This window comes from Cucurbita pepo, chromosome LG10, assembly GCF_002806865.2.
Source record: "Cucurbita pepo subsp. pepo cultivar mu-cu-16 chromosome LG10, ASM280686v2, whole genome shotgun sequence".
Lineage (NCBI taxonomy): Eukaryota > Viridiplantae > Streptophyta > Magnoliopsida > Cucurbitales > Cucurbitaceae > Cucurbita > Cucurbita pepo.
In genome coordinates, this window is record NC_036647.1 from 9,508,957 (window position 1) to 9,525,184 (window position 16,228).

Below are 16,228 nucleotides of genomic sequence, written 5' to 3' on the forward strand. Positions count from 1 at the left end.
AACAACAAAGATTTGAAGATTGAAGGAAAAGGGGATGTCTGCATAAAAACTTCGACAAGAAATCAGTGGACATTGAAGGATGTCAGATATATTCCTAGTCTCAAGAAGAACATGATCTCTATTGGTCAGTTGGATAGCACAGGTTATGCAACAAAGTTTGGGAAGAGTTAGTGGAAATTATGAAGGGTACTATGGTGGTAGTACGTGGCACAAAATCCAAAACCTTATACACCACTGTAGGGTGTATGAACATGGTTGCTGTTGCTGAGAGTGCTTCAAATTCAAGTCTATGGCATAATAGACTTGGACATATGTGCATTGTTGAGTGATCCTAACACTTTGTCCTTCATGTTTTCTTCCATTGTCAAGCAAAAAAAAAAACTAGTCACATATGGACTTTTTTGTTTTGAAACGCTCTTCTTATGAAATATATGATTGATTTTTGAAATTATGTTTTCCTTCGAATTTCATGCATGCGCACTACACGTCATTGTCCTTTTGCATCACGACTCGTAGTAAATATTGGTTCGTGACAAGGGCTGTGTCAGAAGAGATGATAAGTTGGAATTTAGAGGGACCTCATGCATATTGTATGTTCATAAGCATAGGGATACTTCCCTAGAGACGATGAGTGTGGACATGCATAGTATGATGATGAGGGTATCCATGGGGAGCATGACACTAAGGGATTGTGCTGACCTCTAGACGTCGCTACAGATTAGCTTGACCAGAGAGGGTTCAGGGGGTGTGCGAGCCTCCTGGAGATTCACACTAGCATATGTTGGTCGTGTGTAGGGAAGTACTACACATTCAATTTGTCTGAGACTGGAGGCGACCCCTAGAGAACAGAGATAGGTCCCAAGAGCATGATTGCTTGTGCTTTCATTTGTATGGCCCTCTAAAGTGGGACCACTTACTGAGTATTCTTCAAAATACTCAAGCCGTGTGCCACATAATTTCTTAGGTAAAGACAAGGCGCACCTGTATGGAGGACGACGACATCGCGAGCAGAGACTGTGGCACATGCATAGGGTAGACTCATATTTAAATTTCTAGTTTTAGGTTATAATAGGTTGTTTTGCATTTCATCGTTTTAAATTATTTTGTATTTGTTTTTATTTTTTCTAGATTTCAGTATTTCGTATTTAAACACGTAAGACCATTGTTTTTCAGAAAAGGGTATGTTTTAAATGTTTTCGACATTTACACTATAGATGAATTTTCTTTTAAAAGTGATTTTTTTGAATAAGAGATAAGCATTAGACGTTAGTAGCGAATCTAAATATGTAGAAATTTAGGGTTGTTACAGGAAATTTGAACTTTTGAAACCTCGAACATCTATCAATTTAGTCATCTACAAGTCACGAAACTTAGTGGAAGAGAGGAGGAGGGGTCAGCAGAGAGATAAAGGAGGAAAAGGAACAAAAAAAGACGTCGAAAACGACATAGGAAAGAGAGAGAAAGACGTCAGAAAATCACGCTGCGAGTTTGGTGAAGAAGAAACAATCCGACGGATCTAGATCCAGGTCGGACCAAACATGTAACCCACTCAACAGCCATTGGTCTCGGTCCAGTGCCACACTGTCAGCCCAAATCACACCTCGACTCGTGTATCATTAGTTAAATTTTTTTTAATATAATTATTAAAATTGATTATATTGCTAAATAAATATAAAATATAATTCAAATGAATTCTTTTAATAATTTAATTTTGACAGTTTTAAAATTTAATTCCATAATAGAAAGGGAATCAAAGAGTTACGGTGATGAACAGGAAGATCCGTTATTAAATCCCAAAATTAAATTCAATATGTATGGTTCGAACCATAGATCAAGTGGTTCATAAAGTTTCTATATTTATAGGATTTGCCAGCTCGAAGTCAGACATCGTAATTCCATTCCAACACGCAGAGGCGTCCCTTTGCCTTGCCTCGCTTCGTTGGAGCTTCGCAATTGAAACTCCTCTACGGTTTCTCTCTACGTTTCCCCCTTTTTCTTCCGCCGATTCACCATTCCAGACCAATTCTCTTCTGTACACTCGATTCCTCTCGCGGCGGCTTGTGTTTTGCTCTTCGATTTCGACCGGAATGTCATACGCCTACCTTTTCAAGTACATCATTATTGGTGATACTGGTACGCCTTTGTATCTATCTGGTTTTCGTTTTGGATCTGGTTTCTGAATTAGGTCGTTTTGATTATGTGTTGATTTGTGCTTAATCTACGTGGTTGATCTGTCTGTCTGATTTGTGGATGTCAACGCTTCTTTTTAATTTGAGAATTTTCTTGCGATTGAGGGGTTTCTTCCGACTTTTGATTGTGTATATTCTTCAGGAGTTGGAAAATCATGTCTTCTTCTCCAATTTACCGATAAGCGATTCCAGCCTGTTCATGACTTGACTATTGGTGTCGAGTTTGGTGCTAGGATGATCACCATTGATAGCAAGCCAATCAAGTTGCAAATATGGGATACGGTTAGCTATCTCTCTTTCATCTCTTCCTTTTCTTTTATTGAACTGAATGAGTTCTATTCTGGTTTATGAATCTGTACGCTACCTAATCTAGGATCCGTCTAAGGGAAAATCATCCCTTAGACGAGTGGGTGATCTTCTGCTATAAGCTTAAATCTTGGTTCAAATAAAATGCACAAACAAGAACTTGTAGTAAAACCAGGAAATCTCCATTCATGCTACTATATAGAGTTCATACTATCTATGAGACTTATATTGATGTCAAGTTTCCCAAAAATTTTACAGGCTGGTCAAGAATCTTTCAGGTCTATTACAAGGTCCTATTATAGAGGGGCTGCTGGAGCATTGCTTGTCTATGACATTACCAGGTCTTGTTTCCTCTTTGTTCCTTCCTAAATTAATACTACTTTCGAGTTTTGATGTAGGAATATTACTGTACTTTAGTGATTTGTGTTTGTTGCCTTCTGTAGCCGTTGGGTTGTGACCGTGAGTATGTTAACTTTCACAGTTCATTATTGATCTTTTCCGAGGAACCTAATATTCAATGTATTAAAACAGTCATCTTGAAGTTGCAATATAATTCGTGTTGGGAGTGAGAGTTCGTTAAAATTCCTCAGTCGCAGGAAACTTAGTACTTCTCATGTCACAGGAAACTTAGTACTTCATGAGAGTAACAAGAGTTTGCCAGAGAGATTATTGGTTAATGGAACTGACCAATGTGTTAGCTGAATGCTGTTCGCAGTAGATTATTAGTTGTGGTATGTTTTTGTGAGATCCCACATCGGTTGGGGAGGAGAATGAAGCATTCTTTATAAGGATGTGGAAACCTCTCTCTAGCAGACGCGTTTTAAAAACCTTGAGGGGAAGCCCGAAAGGGAAGGCCCAAAGAAGACAATATCTGCTAGTGATTGGCTTGAACCGTTACAAATGGTATCAGAGCCAGACACCAGGCGATGTGCCAGCAAGGAAGCTGAGACACGAGGCGGTGTGCCAGCAAGGACGCTGGGCCTCGAAAGGGGGTGGATTGGAGGGTCCCACATTGATTGGAGAAGGGAACGAGTTCCAGCGAGGACGTTGAGACCCCAAGGAGGGTGGACTGTAAGATCCCACATCGGTTGAGGAGAAGAACGAAGTATTCTTTATAAGGGTGTGGAAACCTCTCCCCAGCAGACACTTTTTAAAAACCTTAAGAAGAAACTCGAAAGAGAAAGCCTAAAGAGGACAATATTTACTAGTGATGGGCTTGGGCTGTTATAGTTTTTGTCTTGTATAGTGTTGGTTTGTGCGAATAACATAAGCAAGACCATAATTGTTAAAATAATGCAGTCACTCAGATTTGACAATAGTTCTTACCTGTTTCAACTGCCTGAAGTTTGATGTGATTCATTCTACCTTCTAATTTAATTTGATATACTGTATAAGCTGAAATGGGGCCTCATACTTTAAATTTATTGAGTCAATGAGGATCTCAGACTGAAGGTTATGTGGCTATCATTTTTTTCAGGAGGGAGACTTTTAATCACTTGGCTAGCTGGCTTGAAGATGCAAGACAACATGCTAATGCAAACATGACAATAATGCTGATTGGCAACAAGTGTGATCTTGCGCACAGAAGGGCTGTCAGCACCGAGGAAGGAGAGCAGTTTGCAAAGGAGCACGGTTTAATCTTTATGGAGGCCTCTGCTAAAACTGCTCAAAATGTTGAGGAGGTGATAGAATATGACGTGTAGATTTATAATATTCAATTTTTTTATCTCACAATTCTCCTGATGACCAATCATTTTTAACAGGCATTCATAAAAACTGCTGCGACCATTTATAAGAAGATCCAGGAGGGAGTATTTGATGTATCTAATGAGGTATGCAGTCTGCCTTAACTTATTGCTAGCTGTTTTGTTTTACCTTCGTCATGTGGCTTCGTGGCTTCGTGTAACAGTCCAATTCCACTGCTAGTAGATATTGTCCTCTTTGGGCTTTCCCTTTTGGGCTTTCGAGCTTTCCTCTCAAGGTTTTTAAAACGTGTCTGCTAGGAAAAGGTTTTCACACCCTTAATACTCCCCAACCGATGTGAGAACTCACAATCCACCTCCCTTCGGGGCCCAGCATCCTCGCTGGCACTCGTNCCCCCCCCCCCCCCTCAAGGCCCGGCGTCCTTGCTAGCACACCGCCTCGTGTCCCCCTTCAGGGCTCAACCTCCTCGCTGGCGCATATCCCGGTGCCTAGCTCTATTTCATTTGTAACAGCCAAAACCCATTGTTAGCAGATATTGTCTTGTTTGGGTTTTTCCTTTTGGGTTCCCTTCAAGGTTTTTAAAACGCGTCGGCTAGGGAGAAGTTTCCACACCCTTAATAAAGGATATTTCGTTTTTCTTCCCAACCTATGTGGGATCTCACACTTAGTTTTTAGTCTAAATTATTTAGGACCCATTTGATAATAGTTTCATATTTGTAGTTTTCGATTGTTTTGAAGTTCATGCTTGTTTTCTCGCACGATTTTTTACTATGGTTTCACGGTTTTTAAAGAATCACTTGAACAGTTAATCAAATTAAAGAAGAAAAACCAAAACTTGGCTTGGATTTTGAGAGAAACTCATACTTAAAAGTAGTGTTTATAAGCTTATCATGGATGAATATGATGAGAATGTTGTAATTGATGCTATGTTCTATCTGATATGGTGCAGTCATATGGGATAAAGGTTGGATATGGTGGAATCCCAGGGCCATCAGGAGGCAGAGATGGCAATATAGCTCAATCTGGGGGTTGTTGCAGTTAAACACATCTTGCTGCTCAATCTAGTACAAACTTTGACGATATCTTCTTTAAATTCCTTTGTTAATTATGAGTGTCAGAACCCATCACAAAAAGAACAAAACAGAAAAAAAAGAAACCCATAATAGGTTATCATCAGGTACTTGTATAATCATTTGATGTGTCATGTTTTTTCTTTTCTTCTTTTCAATAAGCTAATTATGTCTTCATCGTATTTGATTGTAAAGGTAAATTCATATTAATGCATGTTATTTGTGACAACTGCCTCCTACTTTGTTTTATTGGTTAGTATCTGATCTGTACTTGAGTTTATGAAGCATTTATTTTTTAGTATATTAGGGCTTTTAAGGATCGACATTCTTTGAACAACTAGAATAGAATGTTTTTAATTTTAAACGTTTATTTATTTTATTTAGTTTTTTTTTGTTGTCTTCTTTTAAAAGATTCAATGTTCAGGACATGTATATCATAGCGATTTTAGATTAAGTATAGAATTTCGAGTTGTTGCCGTATTAGAATAAATATGGGTCTTGGGGGGACGTGGGTGAAAGGGACGGCAGCGGCTACATTCCAGCTGTGCCGTAGTTTGTGGCGCCCTGCATCCCAGCTGTGCCGTAGTTTGTGGCGCCCTGCATTCCAGCTGTGCCGTAGTTTGCGGCGGAGAAGAAACATCTGAACGGGTTGAGTTTAGGAAATCTAGGAGGAGCTGCAATTCTCAAAAGCTAAGGGCTGGAACCAAAATCAATATATATTATTTAAAGGATTAATCAAAATATTCAACACTAGAATTAATTACTAAAAAAAAATTAATAAAAATACTCATAAATTTCAAACTTTTATCTTAAAAATACAATTTTCAAAAATTTTAATAGCAGCTTTAAATTTCTTTTTCTTTTAACTTTTAAATGAAATTCTTAAAAATATCCATGTCTAGTTTTAGATGAAAAATGTTATTATTTTGTTTAAAAAATAACCTTAAACTTTAAAAGGTTTTATTAATATCTTTTTATTTTTTCAAAAAATTAAAAGTATTTTTGCCGTTATATTAAAAAAAAATACTGATAAAAATTTAAAAGTAACATCAAAATTTTTTACTTTTATGAAAAAATTCAAAAAATTCTTATCAATCATCTATCAATATCTCAGGAATTATCTATCAACAAGTTAATATTTTTAAAACGGATTACTAATGATGTTTTTTAATTTTTTTTTTTTAAAGTTAAAAGTATTTTTAAAAGTTATTTTTGAAATAAACTATTAACTATTTCCATCTAAAATTATTCAAAATTAATGGTAGNTATATATATATATATATATATATATATATATATATATATATATATATAGTTTTAAGGATACTTTTTAGATTTTTTTTAATTATATTAGACAAAATGGAAAGTTGAATGTATTTTTATTAATTTAGCCCAAAAAAATTATCTTGGTTAATCTTTTTATTATTATTATTATTTTGGTGACTATATCTCTCCTGTATCTTAACAATCTTAATGAGTCCTCGAGTTCGACCGTCAATACATGTCCTTCTCTAGCTTTCGCAAGCTTTTGAAGCAAATCAGAAGGGTAAGTTGATATAAATATAAAATCCTCCAATCAAAGTTAATAAAAAAAAAAAAAGAAACCATAAGTTTTGATTTTTAATACAAGGTATATATTTAGGTGACTCAATCTAATGAGAAAAATTATTTAGTTTATAGTATAAGGTATTTACATAACAGTTATTAGCTATTACAAGATTTTGCGTAGAGATTGAATTAATGATATGGACAAGAGACGGAGAACACCGTAACGAGTCTTAATGAGAAATTTAATACCCAATTTTTCTTTTAACATTTGTACTTCTCANAACAATAATCGTACCGGACGACTATTTTGTCTCATACAACTAAAGTATTTGTAGTTGAGAATCTTTGCTTAATCCACCCCCACCATAGTGTAAAAGTTGTCTATTTATAATCAAATAAATTACAAGAATATGGAAAGAGCAATAAATGGAAAGATACCTCGAGTAAGAACGCGAATGTCTAGATATTTGTCTTATAATAAAATATCAAATATGATATATATGGTAAACTATAATTTAGTATCAAATATCGTTAACAGTAGTTATATTGATATATTTATAAATTGAAGTGTTTGATATCTCACAAATGTTATATAATGGATCTCACGCTACTCTTTAGATAACCGTAACGAGATTATTTGTTACCCGAAAATTATTTTATCTCATACGGCTAATGTATATGTAGTTATATTGATATATTTGTAAATTGAAGGATTTGATATCGATATTTAAAATCAATTGATATCGCGTATGAATATAGATTGAAACATATAATATATCATTAATTAGTCACTAATGATAAAATTTATAACTTAGTTGAGGAAAGTAAGGAATTTTCTTATTAATTTAAATAGTTTTTATAATTTTTTTATTTACAAGAATATTTGTGGGGCACTCATTAAAGATAAATGTATTTAAAAAATATAAAGGCTAAATTAGAAGAGCAATTTTTTTTTTTTTTTTTTTTTCAGGTACGTGAGGCGTTCAATCGAGATAGTACGTGATTTGAGGGGCGGATTGTCACAGAGGAATGCATGTCCCGGGGTGTCAGTCTAGTCTTTTCCTTTGTATTTAAATTTTCATATTTTTGTTCTTAGAACTTTCGATTTGTTTGAATCTTTGTATTGCAACTTTTTTTATTTGAAATAAATGATTTTGCCTTTCTACATTTTCAATTGTTTTCTTTGCATCCTTATTGTCGTTTTGAATCACGACTCATAATAAGATATTGGGTCGTGACAGGTGGAAATCTAAGTACATGGACATTCAAGATGCTTAATGTATCGTGGACGCTTGGGAGAGTTTAGAACAAGAACTCCGCTCACCTCTTTCCAGAGAATGTCAAGATAATAGCAAGAAGGAAGTTAAGGGAGGTGAGGTATATTGAGAATATCTGAGACTACGTCAAACAGTTTTCTTAACTTATGTTGGATATTCATGACATGTTCGAGAAAGACAAGGTCTTATGTTTGGTTAAAGAGTTGAAATCATGGGCAAAGGCCAAGTTTTATAAAGAAAGGGTCAAAGACAATTCCACGACCTATACTACAACCGTACGACTATTTGACCTTAGTAATGATCAATCCCAAGATGAAAGGTGGATCCAGACTTCCACCAGTGGGGATTAATAAAAATTACCAACCCAAAACTCCCCTAAAGATACGGAAGGTGATAGACTTGAAAATATAAGAGGGGAAAACAAGTACTCCGAACATTAGGTAGAACTCAATGGAAGAGACTTCACAACCAGAATAGAAGGTTCCTTGTCTTGCTTCATATGCAAGGGGACCCATCAAGAATCTGAATGCCTACAAAAGGCCGCACAATATGCCTTTTAAGCAAAACTTGGAGTAAACTCATAAGCTGAGTATATAACGACAGAAACTGAAACACGGTTAGTTAAGAACGTTAAACAACCATGCGAGCGCACTAAAGTATTTGTGAACATTAATGAAAATCGGACTTTTAATTCCACTTTTGTTTCTCATTCTTAACATGGTATCAGAGTAGGAGAAGAGGAAGAATAGAAGAAAAGTGACAGAGGAGGACGGATGAATTGGGATCACCTTCCACGAGATATATCATCCTTTTACGTCCACATCTCAAAAGTTTTAATTTCTAGTCTCTATAGCGATTGTCCATGATTGATCACGACAAATCATCAATATTTTTTCTTTCAACAATAAGATCAAGAACCTTATGCTTAGAGTAGCGATTGTCCATTTTTATTTTATTTTTTATTATTATTATTTTTTTTTTTTGGAGAAACATCATTATTATATTCACCATTCAGCCCGAAAATTCATTTGTTCCAATAAATTAAATGGGACATATACCAACGTTGGTTGGAGTAAATCATTTATGCATGAACCAAGAAAGAGCTCTTCGAGTTTCGAGATACATCAAAGGTTGTTTATTTATGGGATTTGCATCTTTTTGGGAAATTCAATAATTTCTTAAAAGTCTTAACTGGGTAAGACACTTGATCTTCATGCGACAATAAGAATAAGATTTGTTTATTAAGGAAGACTATGTCCCGAAAAAAAAAAAAAAAAATTACACACCAGTGTGGTGCTTGTCATATCAGCTCTAATGTTTGAGTTGACACTCAGAATTTAAGTGTAAAAATGGTTTATGTATGAGATCTATATATGACAACCTTTTTTGGTTTTTTATGTTTTTCATATTAATTAGGTTAAAGAACTAGACTCGATTGAACCAGGACGTCATGAGTTGAGGACATGCATGACGTGTGCCCTTTTAAAAGATCGATCACATGATAGGCTGAGGTCGAGGAGTTGTAATTTGGGTTTCACCCAAATCCTATTTTCTTCTTTGCCTCATGACTCGGTCCTTCTGTATTGTCTAACTTTATTCTAAATAATCAATCAATTATAAATTATAAATTAAAAAAAAAAAACACACACACATTTGTAGCTGTTAATATAAACCCTAAGTTAATTTAATATTTGCACATTCAAATATTAAGTTTTAATTTATGATTAATTAAAAAAATTATTAATATTATTATTGATGATGTTTGTTGTCAATAAGACATGTGGAATATTTGACTTCTTGTCCATATGCTTAATGAATTGAGTTTGGTTTATATTAGCATTATTAATTTATTTCATTTTTCATTAATTTAATAAAAATTTGTTGTTTAGATTATGTTTAAATGACTTAAATAAAAAGGAAATTTCAATATATATTTAAAAGTTAAAAATTAAAACATTAAATTAAATATTTAAAAATCTAGAGATGAAAAAAAAAAAAAATAGATACACGTGGTTACACATTTATAAAGCATCACTAACCGTGGTTACAAAATTAAATTCTTAGTGGTATGGTTTAATTGTTAGATAAACACGACTCTCCACAGTAGTATGATATTGTCCACTCGGAGTATAAACTCGCTTTGCTTCGGGCTTCCTCAAAAAGCCTCGTACCAATGGAGACACTATTTTTTTTTTATTATAAACCCATGATTATTCTCTAAATTAGCCGATGTGGGACTTTCATCCACCAACACCTCCACTCGAACAAAGTACGTCTCCCCTTAACCGAGACTCAATTCCTTTTCTTTTGGAGTTCTTTGTTCGACATTTGAGAATTCTATTGGCATGGCTAAGTTTAAGGCATGACTCTGATACCATGTTAGATGAACACGACTCTCACAATAGTATGATATTGTCCACTTTGAACATAAGCTCTCGTGACTTTACTTTGGACTTCCTCAAAAGTCCTCGTACCAATGGAGACGATGATTCCCTAAATTAGCGGATGTAGACTTTCATCCACCGACATGAATAACTATGGTGTTTTTTAGGTCATTGTCTGTGAACTCCTATCTTTGTCTTAATGTCTTTAATTTCTAATTTATGGTGTTTTTATTTATTGAAGAAAATGGAAAATGGGAATAAAAGTTACGTCAGTCTCTCTCCCTCTCTCAGTGTGCCGCATTTTTTCTTACGAATGAAATTCTGGGTTCTGAAGGTGAAAGGAAAGTTTCTCAATAATCAAATTGGTGTGGCTATGGTTGATGAACATCGATAAGGACCTCAATCGCAATTGCAATCGCGTCGTTTCGATTTCTACTGCCATTGTCTTCTTCTTCCTTTCATTTCTCTTTTCAAATCTGACCGATAGAGGGAGCAACAATGATGGTGAGGAATTTGGTGCTGTTTTTGCTTTTTGTCACTGTCATTGCTCCGATTGTGCTTTACACTCATCGTCTCGGATCCTTTAATTTCTCCTCCTGTAAGTTCTATGCTCGATTGAACTTGGTTTGGTGTTCGTCAATATTTCGTTGTTGATTTTTGTTTTTTGTTGTTCTTCTTTCTTAGCGAGAGGTGAATTTCTGGAAGATTTCTCAAGCTTTGTAAGTGGAACTATGTGATTTTCTCTTTAATTTGTTGAATTATCTGAATCAATATGTGCATTGTTACTTTTCTTTGCAGACTCTGAGCAGTCATTCTGAACATTTGAATATACTTCCTCTTGTAAGTATTTTCGTGTTGTTGCTTTCTAGTTCTCCTCCTCTTTGTGATTTCCTGCTCGGCTTATTTCTGCTTTGAACTTGTAGATCTTTGCTTATTCGGTCTTAGTTCTTGTATCAGGAATCCTCTAGGACTCTTAAAGAACCCGTCGGAACTGTGTACTCTAACAATACAGCTCATCCAGAACCGGATGCGTCTGCTACCGAGCATAATTCAACCGATGTTCAAGGCGCAAATCAAGGTGATTTTTAAAATAATTTTTTCTTTGAATCGAACATTTTATTATGTTGTCCCTTGCGCCTTTATAAATTTGCGAATCTTATCGTTACAGATTTGCAATTGCCTGAATCGCGGGAGCATAAATCTGCTCGTGCACTGTCCACCACGAAGGAGAACGTCAGTTCGATTAGAGAGAATCCCCTCAGGCAGATCACCGACCAACATGCGCAGAAGAATCTCCGCAAGGGCAGTTTGGTACAATTCGACACGAAGCGTGTGAAGGTAGAAAACTCTACAATTTTGATTTTTTTTTTTTTTTTCATCTACAATTTTGACTTGGTTATAATGAAAAATTCCTCTAAAACCTTTTAAAATTTGGTGAAAACGTTTCATGTCTCTTAAATAACGTTGATGGCTTTGGAATATAGAACATTGCTTCCTTTCATCGTGCCTTTTATGTTATGAATGATAAGTGCAGGAGAGCGGATTCTTCTTGAACTGTTTTGTTGTAGTTGATCAAATTAGTACTTCAGCTAGATGATAGTGGAAGATAAATAATCTAGATGAAAGGTCTTGGATTTTCTTAAGTTACATTTATTTTGGAGTGCTATCATGCAGACTTCAGTATGCGTTGTCCTAGATCAAAAGTAGGATAGATAATAATTAATAGTTCATAATACTCGAAAGCTTTAACCATTTGTGATTAAAGAAAAAAATATATTAATCTAATCTTTGCTGGATCAAGCTTAGCTATTTATGGAATCAAAATTTAAATTAAGCTGTCCTGTTGCAAGCATGTTAATTAATCAGTTTACTAGCTTAAGGAATCGTGATAGTTTTGCTATCTTGTGTAAGGTTATGGATTTTTTTTACTGAGTAACTTCGATAGTTATTCATTCTCAGTTGCAGTTCTTTATGATATCTGAGTTCAGCGATCAACTGCTAGATTGATGTATGATTTTCTTTCCAGAAGATGTACATCTCAATTATCTTCTTTTTTACCCTGTTCCTTCCCCTCTGTGGTTTGATTTCCAGGTAAGAAAGCGTGAACAACAATCCATCCAATCCACTGACCGCAAGTCTAGAGAATCATCTAAATCAGAAAAAGGCAATGATGAAGCTGTTGCACCAAATGCAAGGGTTCAGTATCTTAAGGATCAACTTGTCCAGGCAAAACTGTATCTTTCCCTTTCAGCCACGAGGAATAATGTTAATTTTATTAGACAACTACGCCAACGGATGAAAGAAGTCCAACGTACTTTAGGGCGTGCAAACAAAGACTCACAGCTGCCCAGGAAGTAAGTGTATTTCTCTGGAGCATGCTACTATGTGACATCTTGCAGTGCATTTTTATATTTCATGTCATTCCTTTCTACATTCTTATTTGTAATAGTTAAAGACTTGGTTCGTAGCCATAGCTTTCAATATTTGATTATTAATTACATATCTTGATGATTGCAGTGCCCTAGAGAAGTTAAGGGCAATGGATGGAGTATTGAACAGAGGAAAGCAGATTCAGGATGACTGTGCTTCAATGGTCAAAAAGGTTCGGGCTATGCTCCAGTCAACAGAGGAGCAGCTGCGAGTTCACAAAAAACAAGCATTGTTCTTGTCACAGTTAACAGCAAAAACACTTCCCAAGGGCCTTCATTGTCTTCCCTTACGCCTAACTACAGAATACTATAGCTTGAATTATTCACAGCGACCGTTTCCCAATCAAGAAAAACTAGAAGACTCCAGCCTGTATCATTATGCATTATTCTCAGATAATGTATTGGCAGCAGCAGCTGTTGTAAATTCGACTATTGCTCATGCAAAGGTACATCTATTATCCTATGCATACATATAATAGTTCTAAGCTTGAAAGAAAAAGAAGGGAATGTGAAGAAGTGTGACATGTGTTTCTGAATGTATCTTTGCTACATCACCACTTATTATATCTCATTGAACTTTGGTAGGATGCATCAAAACATGTTTTGCACATTGTTACCGACCAGCTCAATTATGCTGCAATGAGAATGTGGTTCCTAGTTAATTTGCCTGGTAAAGCGACTATTGAGGTTCGGAGTATTGAGGAATTCTCATGGTTAAATTCAAGTTACAGTCCAGTTCTCAAGCAGTTGGGTTCTCCATCAGCAATAAATTATTACTTCAAAGNATTTTTTTTTTTTTTTTCATCTACAATTTTGACTTGGTTATAATGAAAAATTCCTCTAAAACCTTTTAAAATTTGGTGAAAACGTTTCATGTCTCTTAAATAACGTTGATGGCTTTGGAATATAGAACATTGCTTCCTTTCATCGTGCCTTTTATGTTATGAATGATAAGTGCNATATGAAGTTCCGGAACCCAAAGTATTTATCTATCTTGAATCATCTCCGGTTTTACTTGCCAGAGATATTCCCGAAACTGAAGAAGGTGCTGTTTTTGGATGATGACATAGTTGTGCAGAAAGATCTTACTGGCCTTTGGTCTCTTGATCTAAAGGGGAATGTAAATGGGGCTGTGGAGACTTGTGGAGAAAGTTTTCATCGTTTCGATAAGTATCTTAATTTCTCAAATGAGCTTATATCAAAGAATTTTGATCCTCGTGCTTGCGGTTGGGCATATGGAATGAATGTATTTGATTTGGAGGAATGGAAAAGGCAGAACATCACTGATGTATACCACACGTGGCAGAACCTTGTAAGTTTTCATATATCACTCATCTTATCTTAAACTTTTTTCTTACATAAATCCAGTCCCATTGGTCTGCTTAAATTTTTATTTTTTGCCTCGAGTGTTGATATTGTTTTGCACTATCCTGGTTTGTTCATTTGGGGATAATTTAACCAAATTCCATGTAGTTTAATTCTCTAATGGTGACAGTGGCCACATTGTGTGAATCAGATTCTACTTGAGTAGTTATACGTTTTAGTGATTATCTGACTGTGGCGATTGTTGAGGATTGTTGGGTAGGAGTTCCACATTGGCTAATTTAGGGAATCATCATGAGTTTATAAGTAAGGAATATATCTCCATTGGTATGAAGCCTTTTGGAGAAGTCCAAAGCAAAACCATGAGAGCTTATGCTCAAAGTGAACAATATCATACCATTATGACGACTCGTGGTTTCTTACATGGTATCAGAGTCGTGCCCTTAATTTAGCCATGTCATTGGAATCCTCAAATGTTGAACAAAGAAGTTGTGAGCCTCGAAGGTGTAGTCAAAAGTGACTCAAATGTCGAACAAAAGATGTACTTTGTTTGAGGGCTCCTGAGAAGGAGTTGAGCCTCGATTAAGGGGAGGCTGTTCGAAGGTTCCATAGGCCTCAGGGGAGGCTCTATAGTATACTTTGTTCGAGGGGAGGGTTGTTGGAAGGGAGTCCCTCGTTGGCTAATTAAGAGAATGATCACGAGTTTATAAATAAGAAATACATCTCCATTGGTATGTAGCCTTTTGGGAAAACCAAAAGTAAAGCCACGAGAGTTTATGTTCAAAGTGGTGGACAATATCATACCATTGTGGATATTTGTGATTCCTAATAACGATATCTTCTATAGAGTTCCAATAAGAATTAGAAGACAAAGAAACTGAAACAAGTCCAGAGAAATATTTCGTATGACATGAAACCATTGAATCCTTACTGTCCGTGTAAAATTAGTGATTCTCTTATCTGTTCTTGAAATTATGGTATTCCCCTGGCCTTTTTTCTGCAATAATCAAACTTGACATGGATTCTGTCTAAAATTCAATTTCTATTGCATCAGAATCATGACAGACAGTTGTGGAAGCTGGGTACCTTGCCACCAGGTCTCATAACATTTTGGAAGCGCACACATCCTCTCGACCGATCCTGGCATGTTCTAGGCCTTGGATACAACCCCGACGTCAACCAGAAGGAAATCGAACGAGCTGCTGTCATACATTACAATGGAAACATGAAACCCTGGCTGGAGATAGCCATACCCAGGTACCGTAACTATTGGATGAAGTATGTCGATTTTGACCACGAGTACCTTCGACAATGCAACATTAATCCATAACAGGTACACACCAAAGCTCTCTCTTGGTAACAACACTCATACGGTTTCGTAGGTGGCATTCGTTTCCCCCTTCGTTTGTAAATTTGATTTTTATAGGTCGATTCTTTCGGTAGAGATGACGCATGTTTCTTCTAAAAAGTTAGATCCTGTTAAGAAATCACCATATGATCAGTTAGTAGCTTTGCATCATTTGTATTGTTGTGGGTACCTGGGATCCCAGATGTGGTTCAATTTGTAAATGATTGAGAGTGTTTTGTGTCTCCTTGAGACTTAGTGGGCTAGGCAAGGATTCTCAAAGGGCAATGTAATATGTGCATTAAATTTTACTAGTAAGAAATCAAAGCTCCCTCAATTTATTCAGAGCAATATGCTCATAACTTAAGAGTTTAAATATATATATAATTTTTTAATTTAAAAAAAAAAAAAAAACTTATTTTCTTTTGTGAAGGGGACTTGATAAAATGGTGCAAGAGTCATAAATTTATATCTTTTTAGTTTAGAAACCCTTAAAATATTATATATTTATTATATATTGACGCGTATGTGATATAAGGTGTTAGAATAATAAAAAGAAAATTAAATTATAATTTTATTTTTAATTCAACACCATTGGAGTGAAGATTTGTGACCAATAACACCATCGTTTAATCATTAAATTATATTCATGT

The 16,228-nt window shown here is 35.4% G+C and overlaps 2 protein-coding genes across 2 annotated transcripts; both read left to right on the top strand.

Annotated features, from left to right (window-relative positions):
• The first annotated feature begins 1,852 nt into the window (after positions 1-1,852).
• LOC111804554 (ras-related protein RABB1c-like) lies at positions 1,853-5,498 on the top strand. Its single transcript, XM_023689404.1, has 6 exons — positions 1,853-2,133; positions 2,332-2,471; positions 2,754-2,836; positions 3,973-4,177; positions 4,259-4,327; positions 5,149-5,498. The coding sequence occupies exons 1-6, from the start codon at positions 2,088-2,090 to the stop codon at positions 5,239-5,241; spliced, it is 636 nt and encodes a 211-aa protein (XP_023545172.1). The 5' UTR covers positions 1,853-2,087; the 3' UTR covers positions 5,242-5,498.
• A 5,232-nt stretch (positions 5,499-10,730) lies between these two features.
• On the top strand, positions 10,731-15,920 carry LOC111804249 (probable galacturonosyltransferase 4). Its single transcript, XM_023688983.1, has 10 exons — positions 10,731-11,076; positions 11,163-11,197; positions 11,277-11,318; positions 11,436-11,556; positions 11,647-11,816; positions 12,570-12,832; positions 12,996-13,353; positions 13,493-13,691; positions 13,831-14,219; positions 15,285-15,920. Exons 1-10 carry the CDS (start codon positions 10,977-10,979, stop codon positions 15,558-15,560), a joined length of 1,953 nt encoding a protein of 650 aa, XP_023544751.1. The 5' UTR covers positions 10,731-10,976; the 3' UTR covers positions 15,561-15,920.
• The last annotated feature ends 308 nt before the right edge of the window (positions 15,921-16,228 follow it).

Coding starts and splice junctions, on each gene's coding strand:
- LOC111804554 (XM_023689404.1), top strand. CDS start 2,088: ATGTCATACGCCTACCTTTTCAAGTACATCATTATTGGTGATACTG. Junction 2,134..2,331: donor CATCATTATTGGTGATACTG/GTACGCCTTTGT, acceptor TATATTCTTCAG/GAGTTGGAAAATCATGTCTT. Junction 4,178..4,258: donor CTGCTCAAAATGTTGAGGAG/GTGATAGAATAT, acceptor CATTTTTAACAG/GCATTCATAAAAACTGCTGC.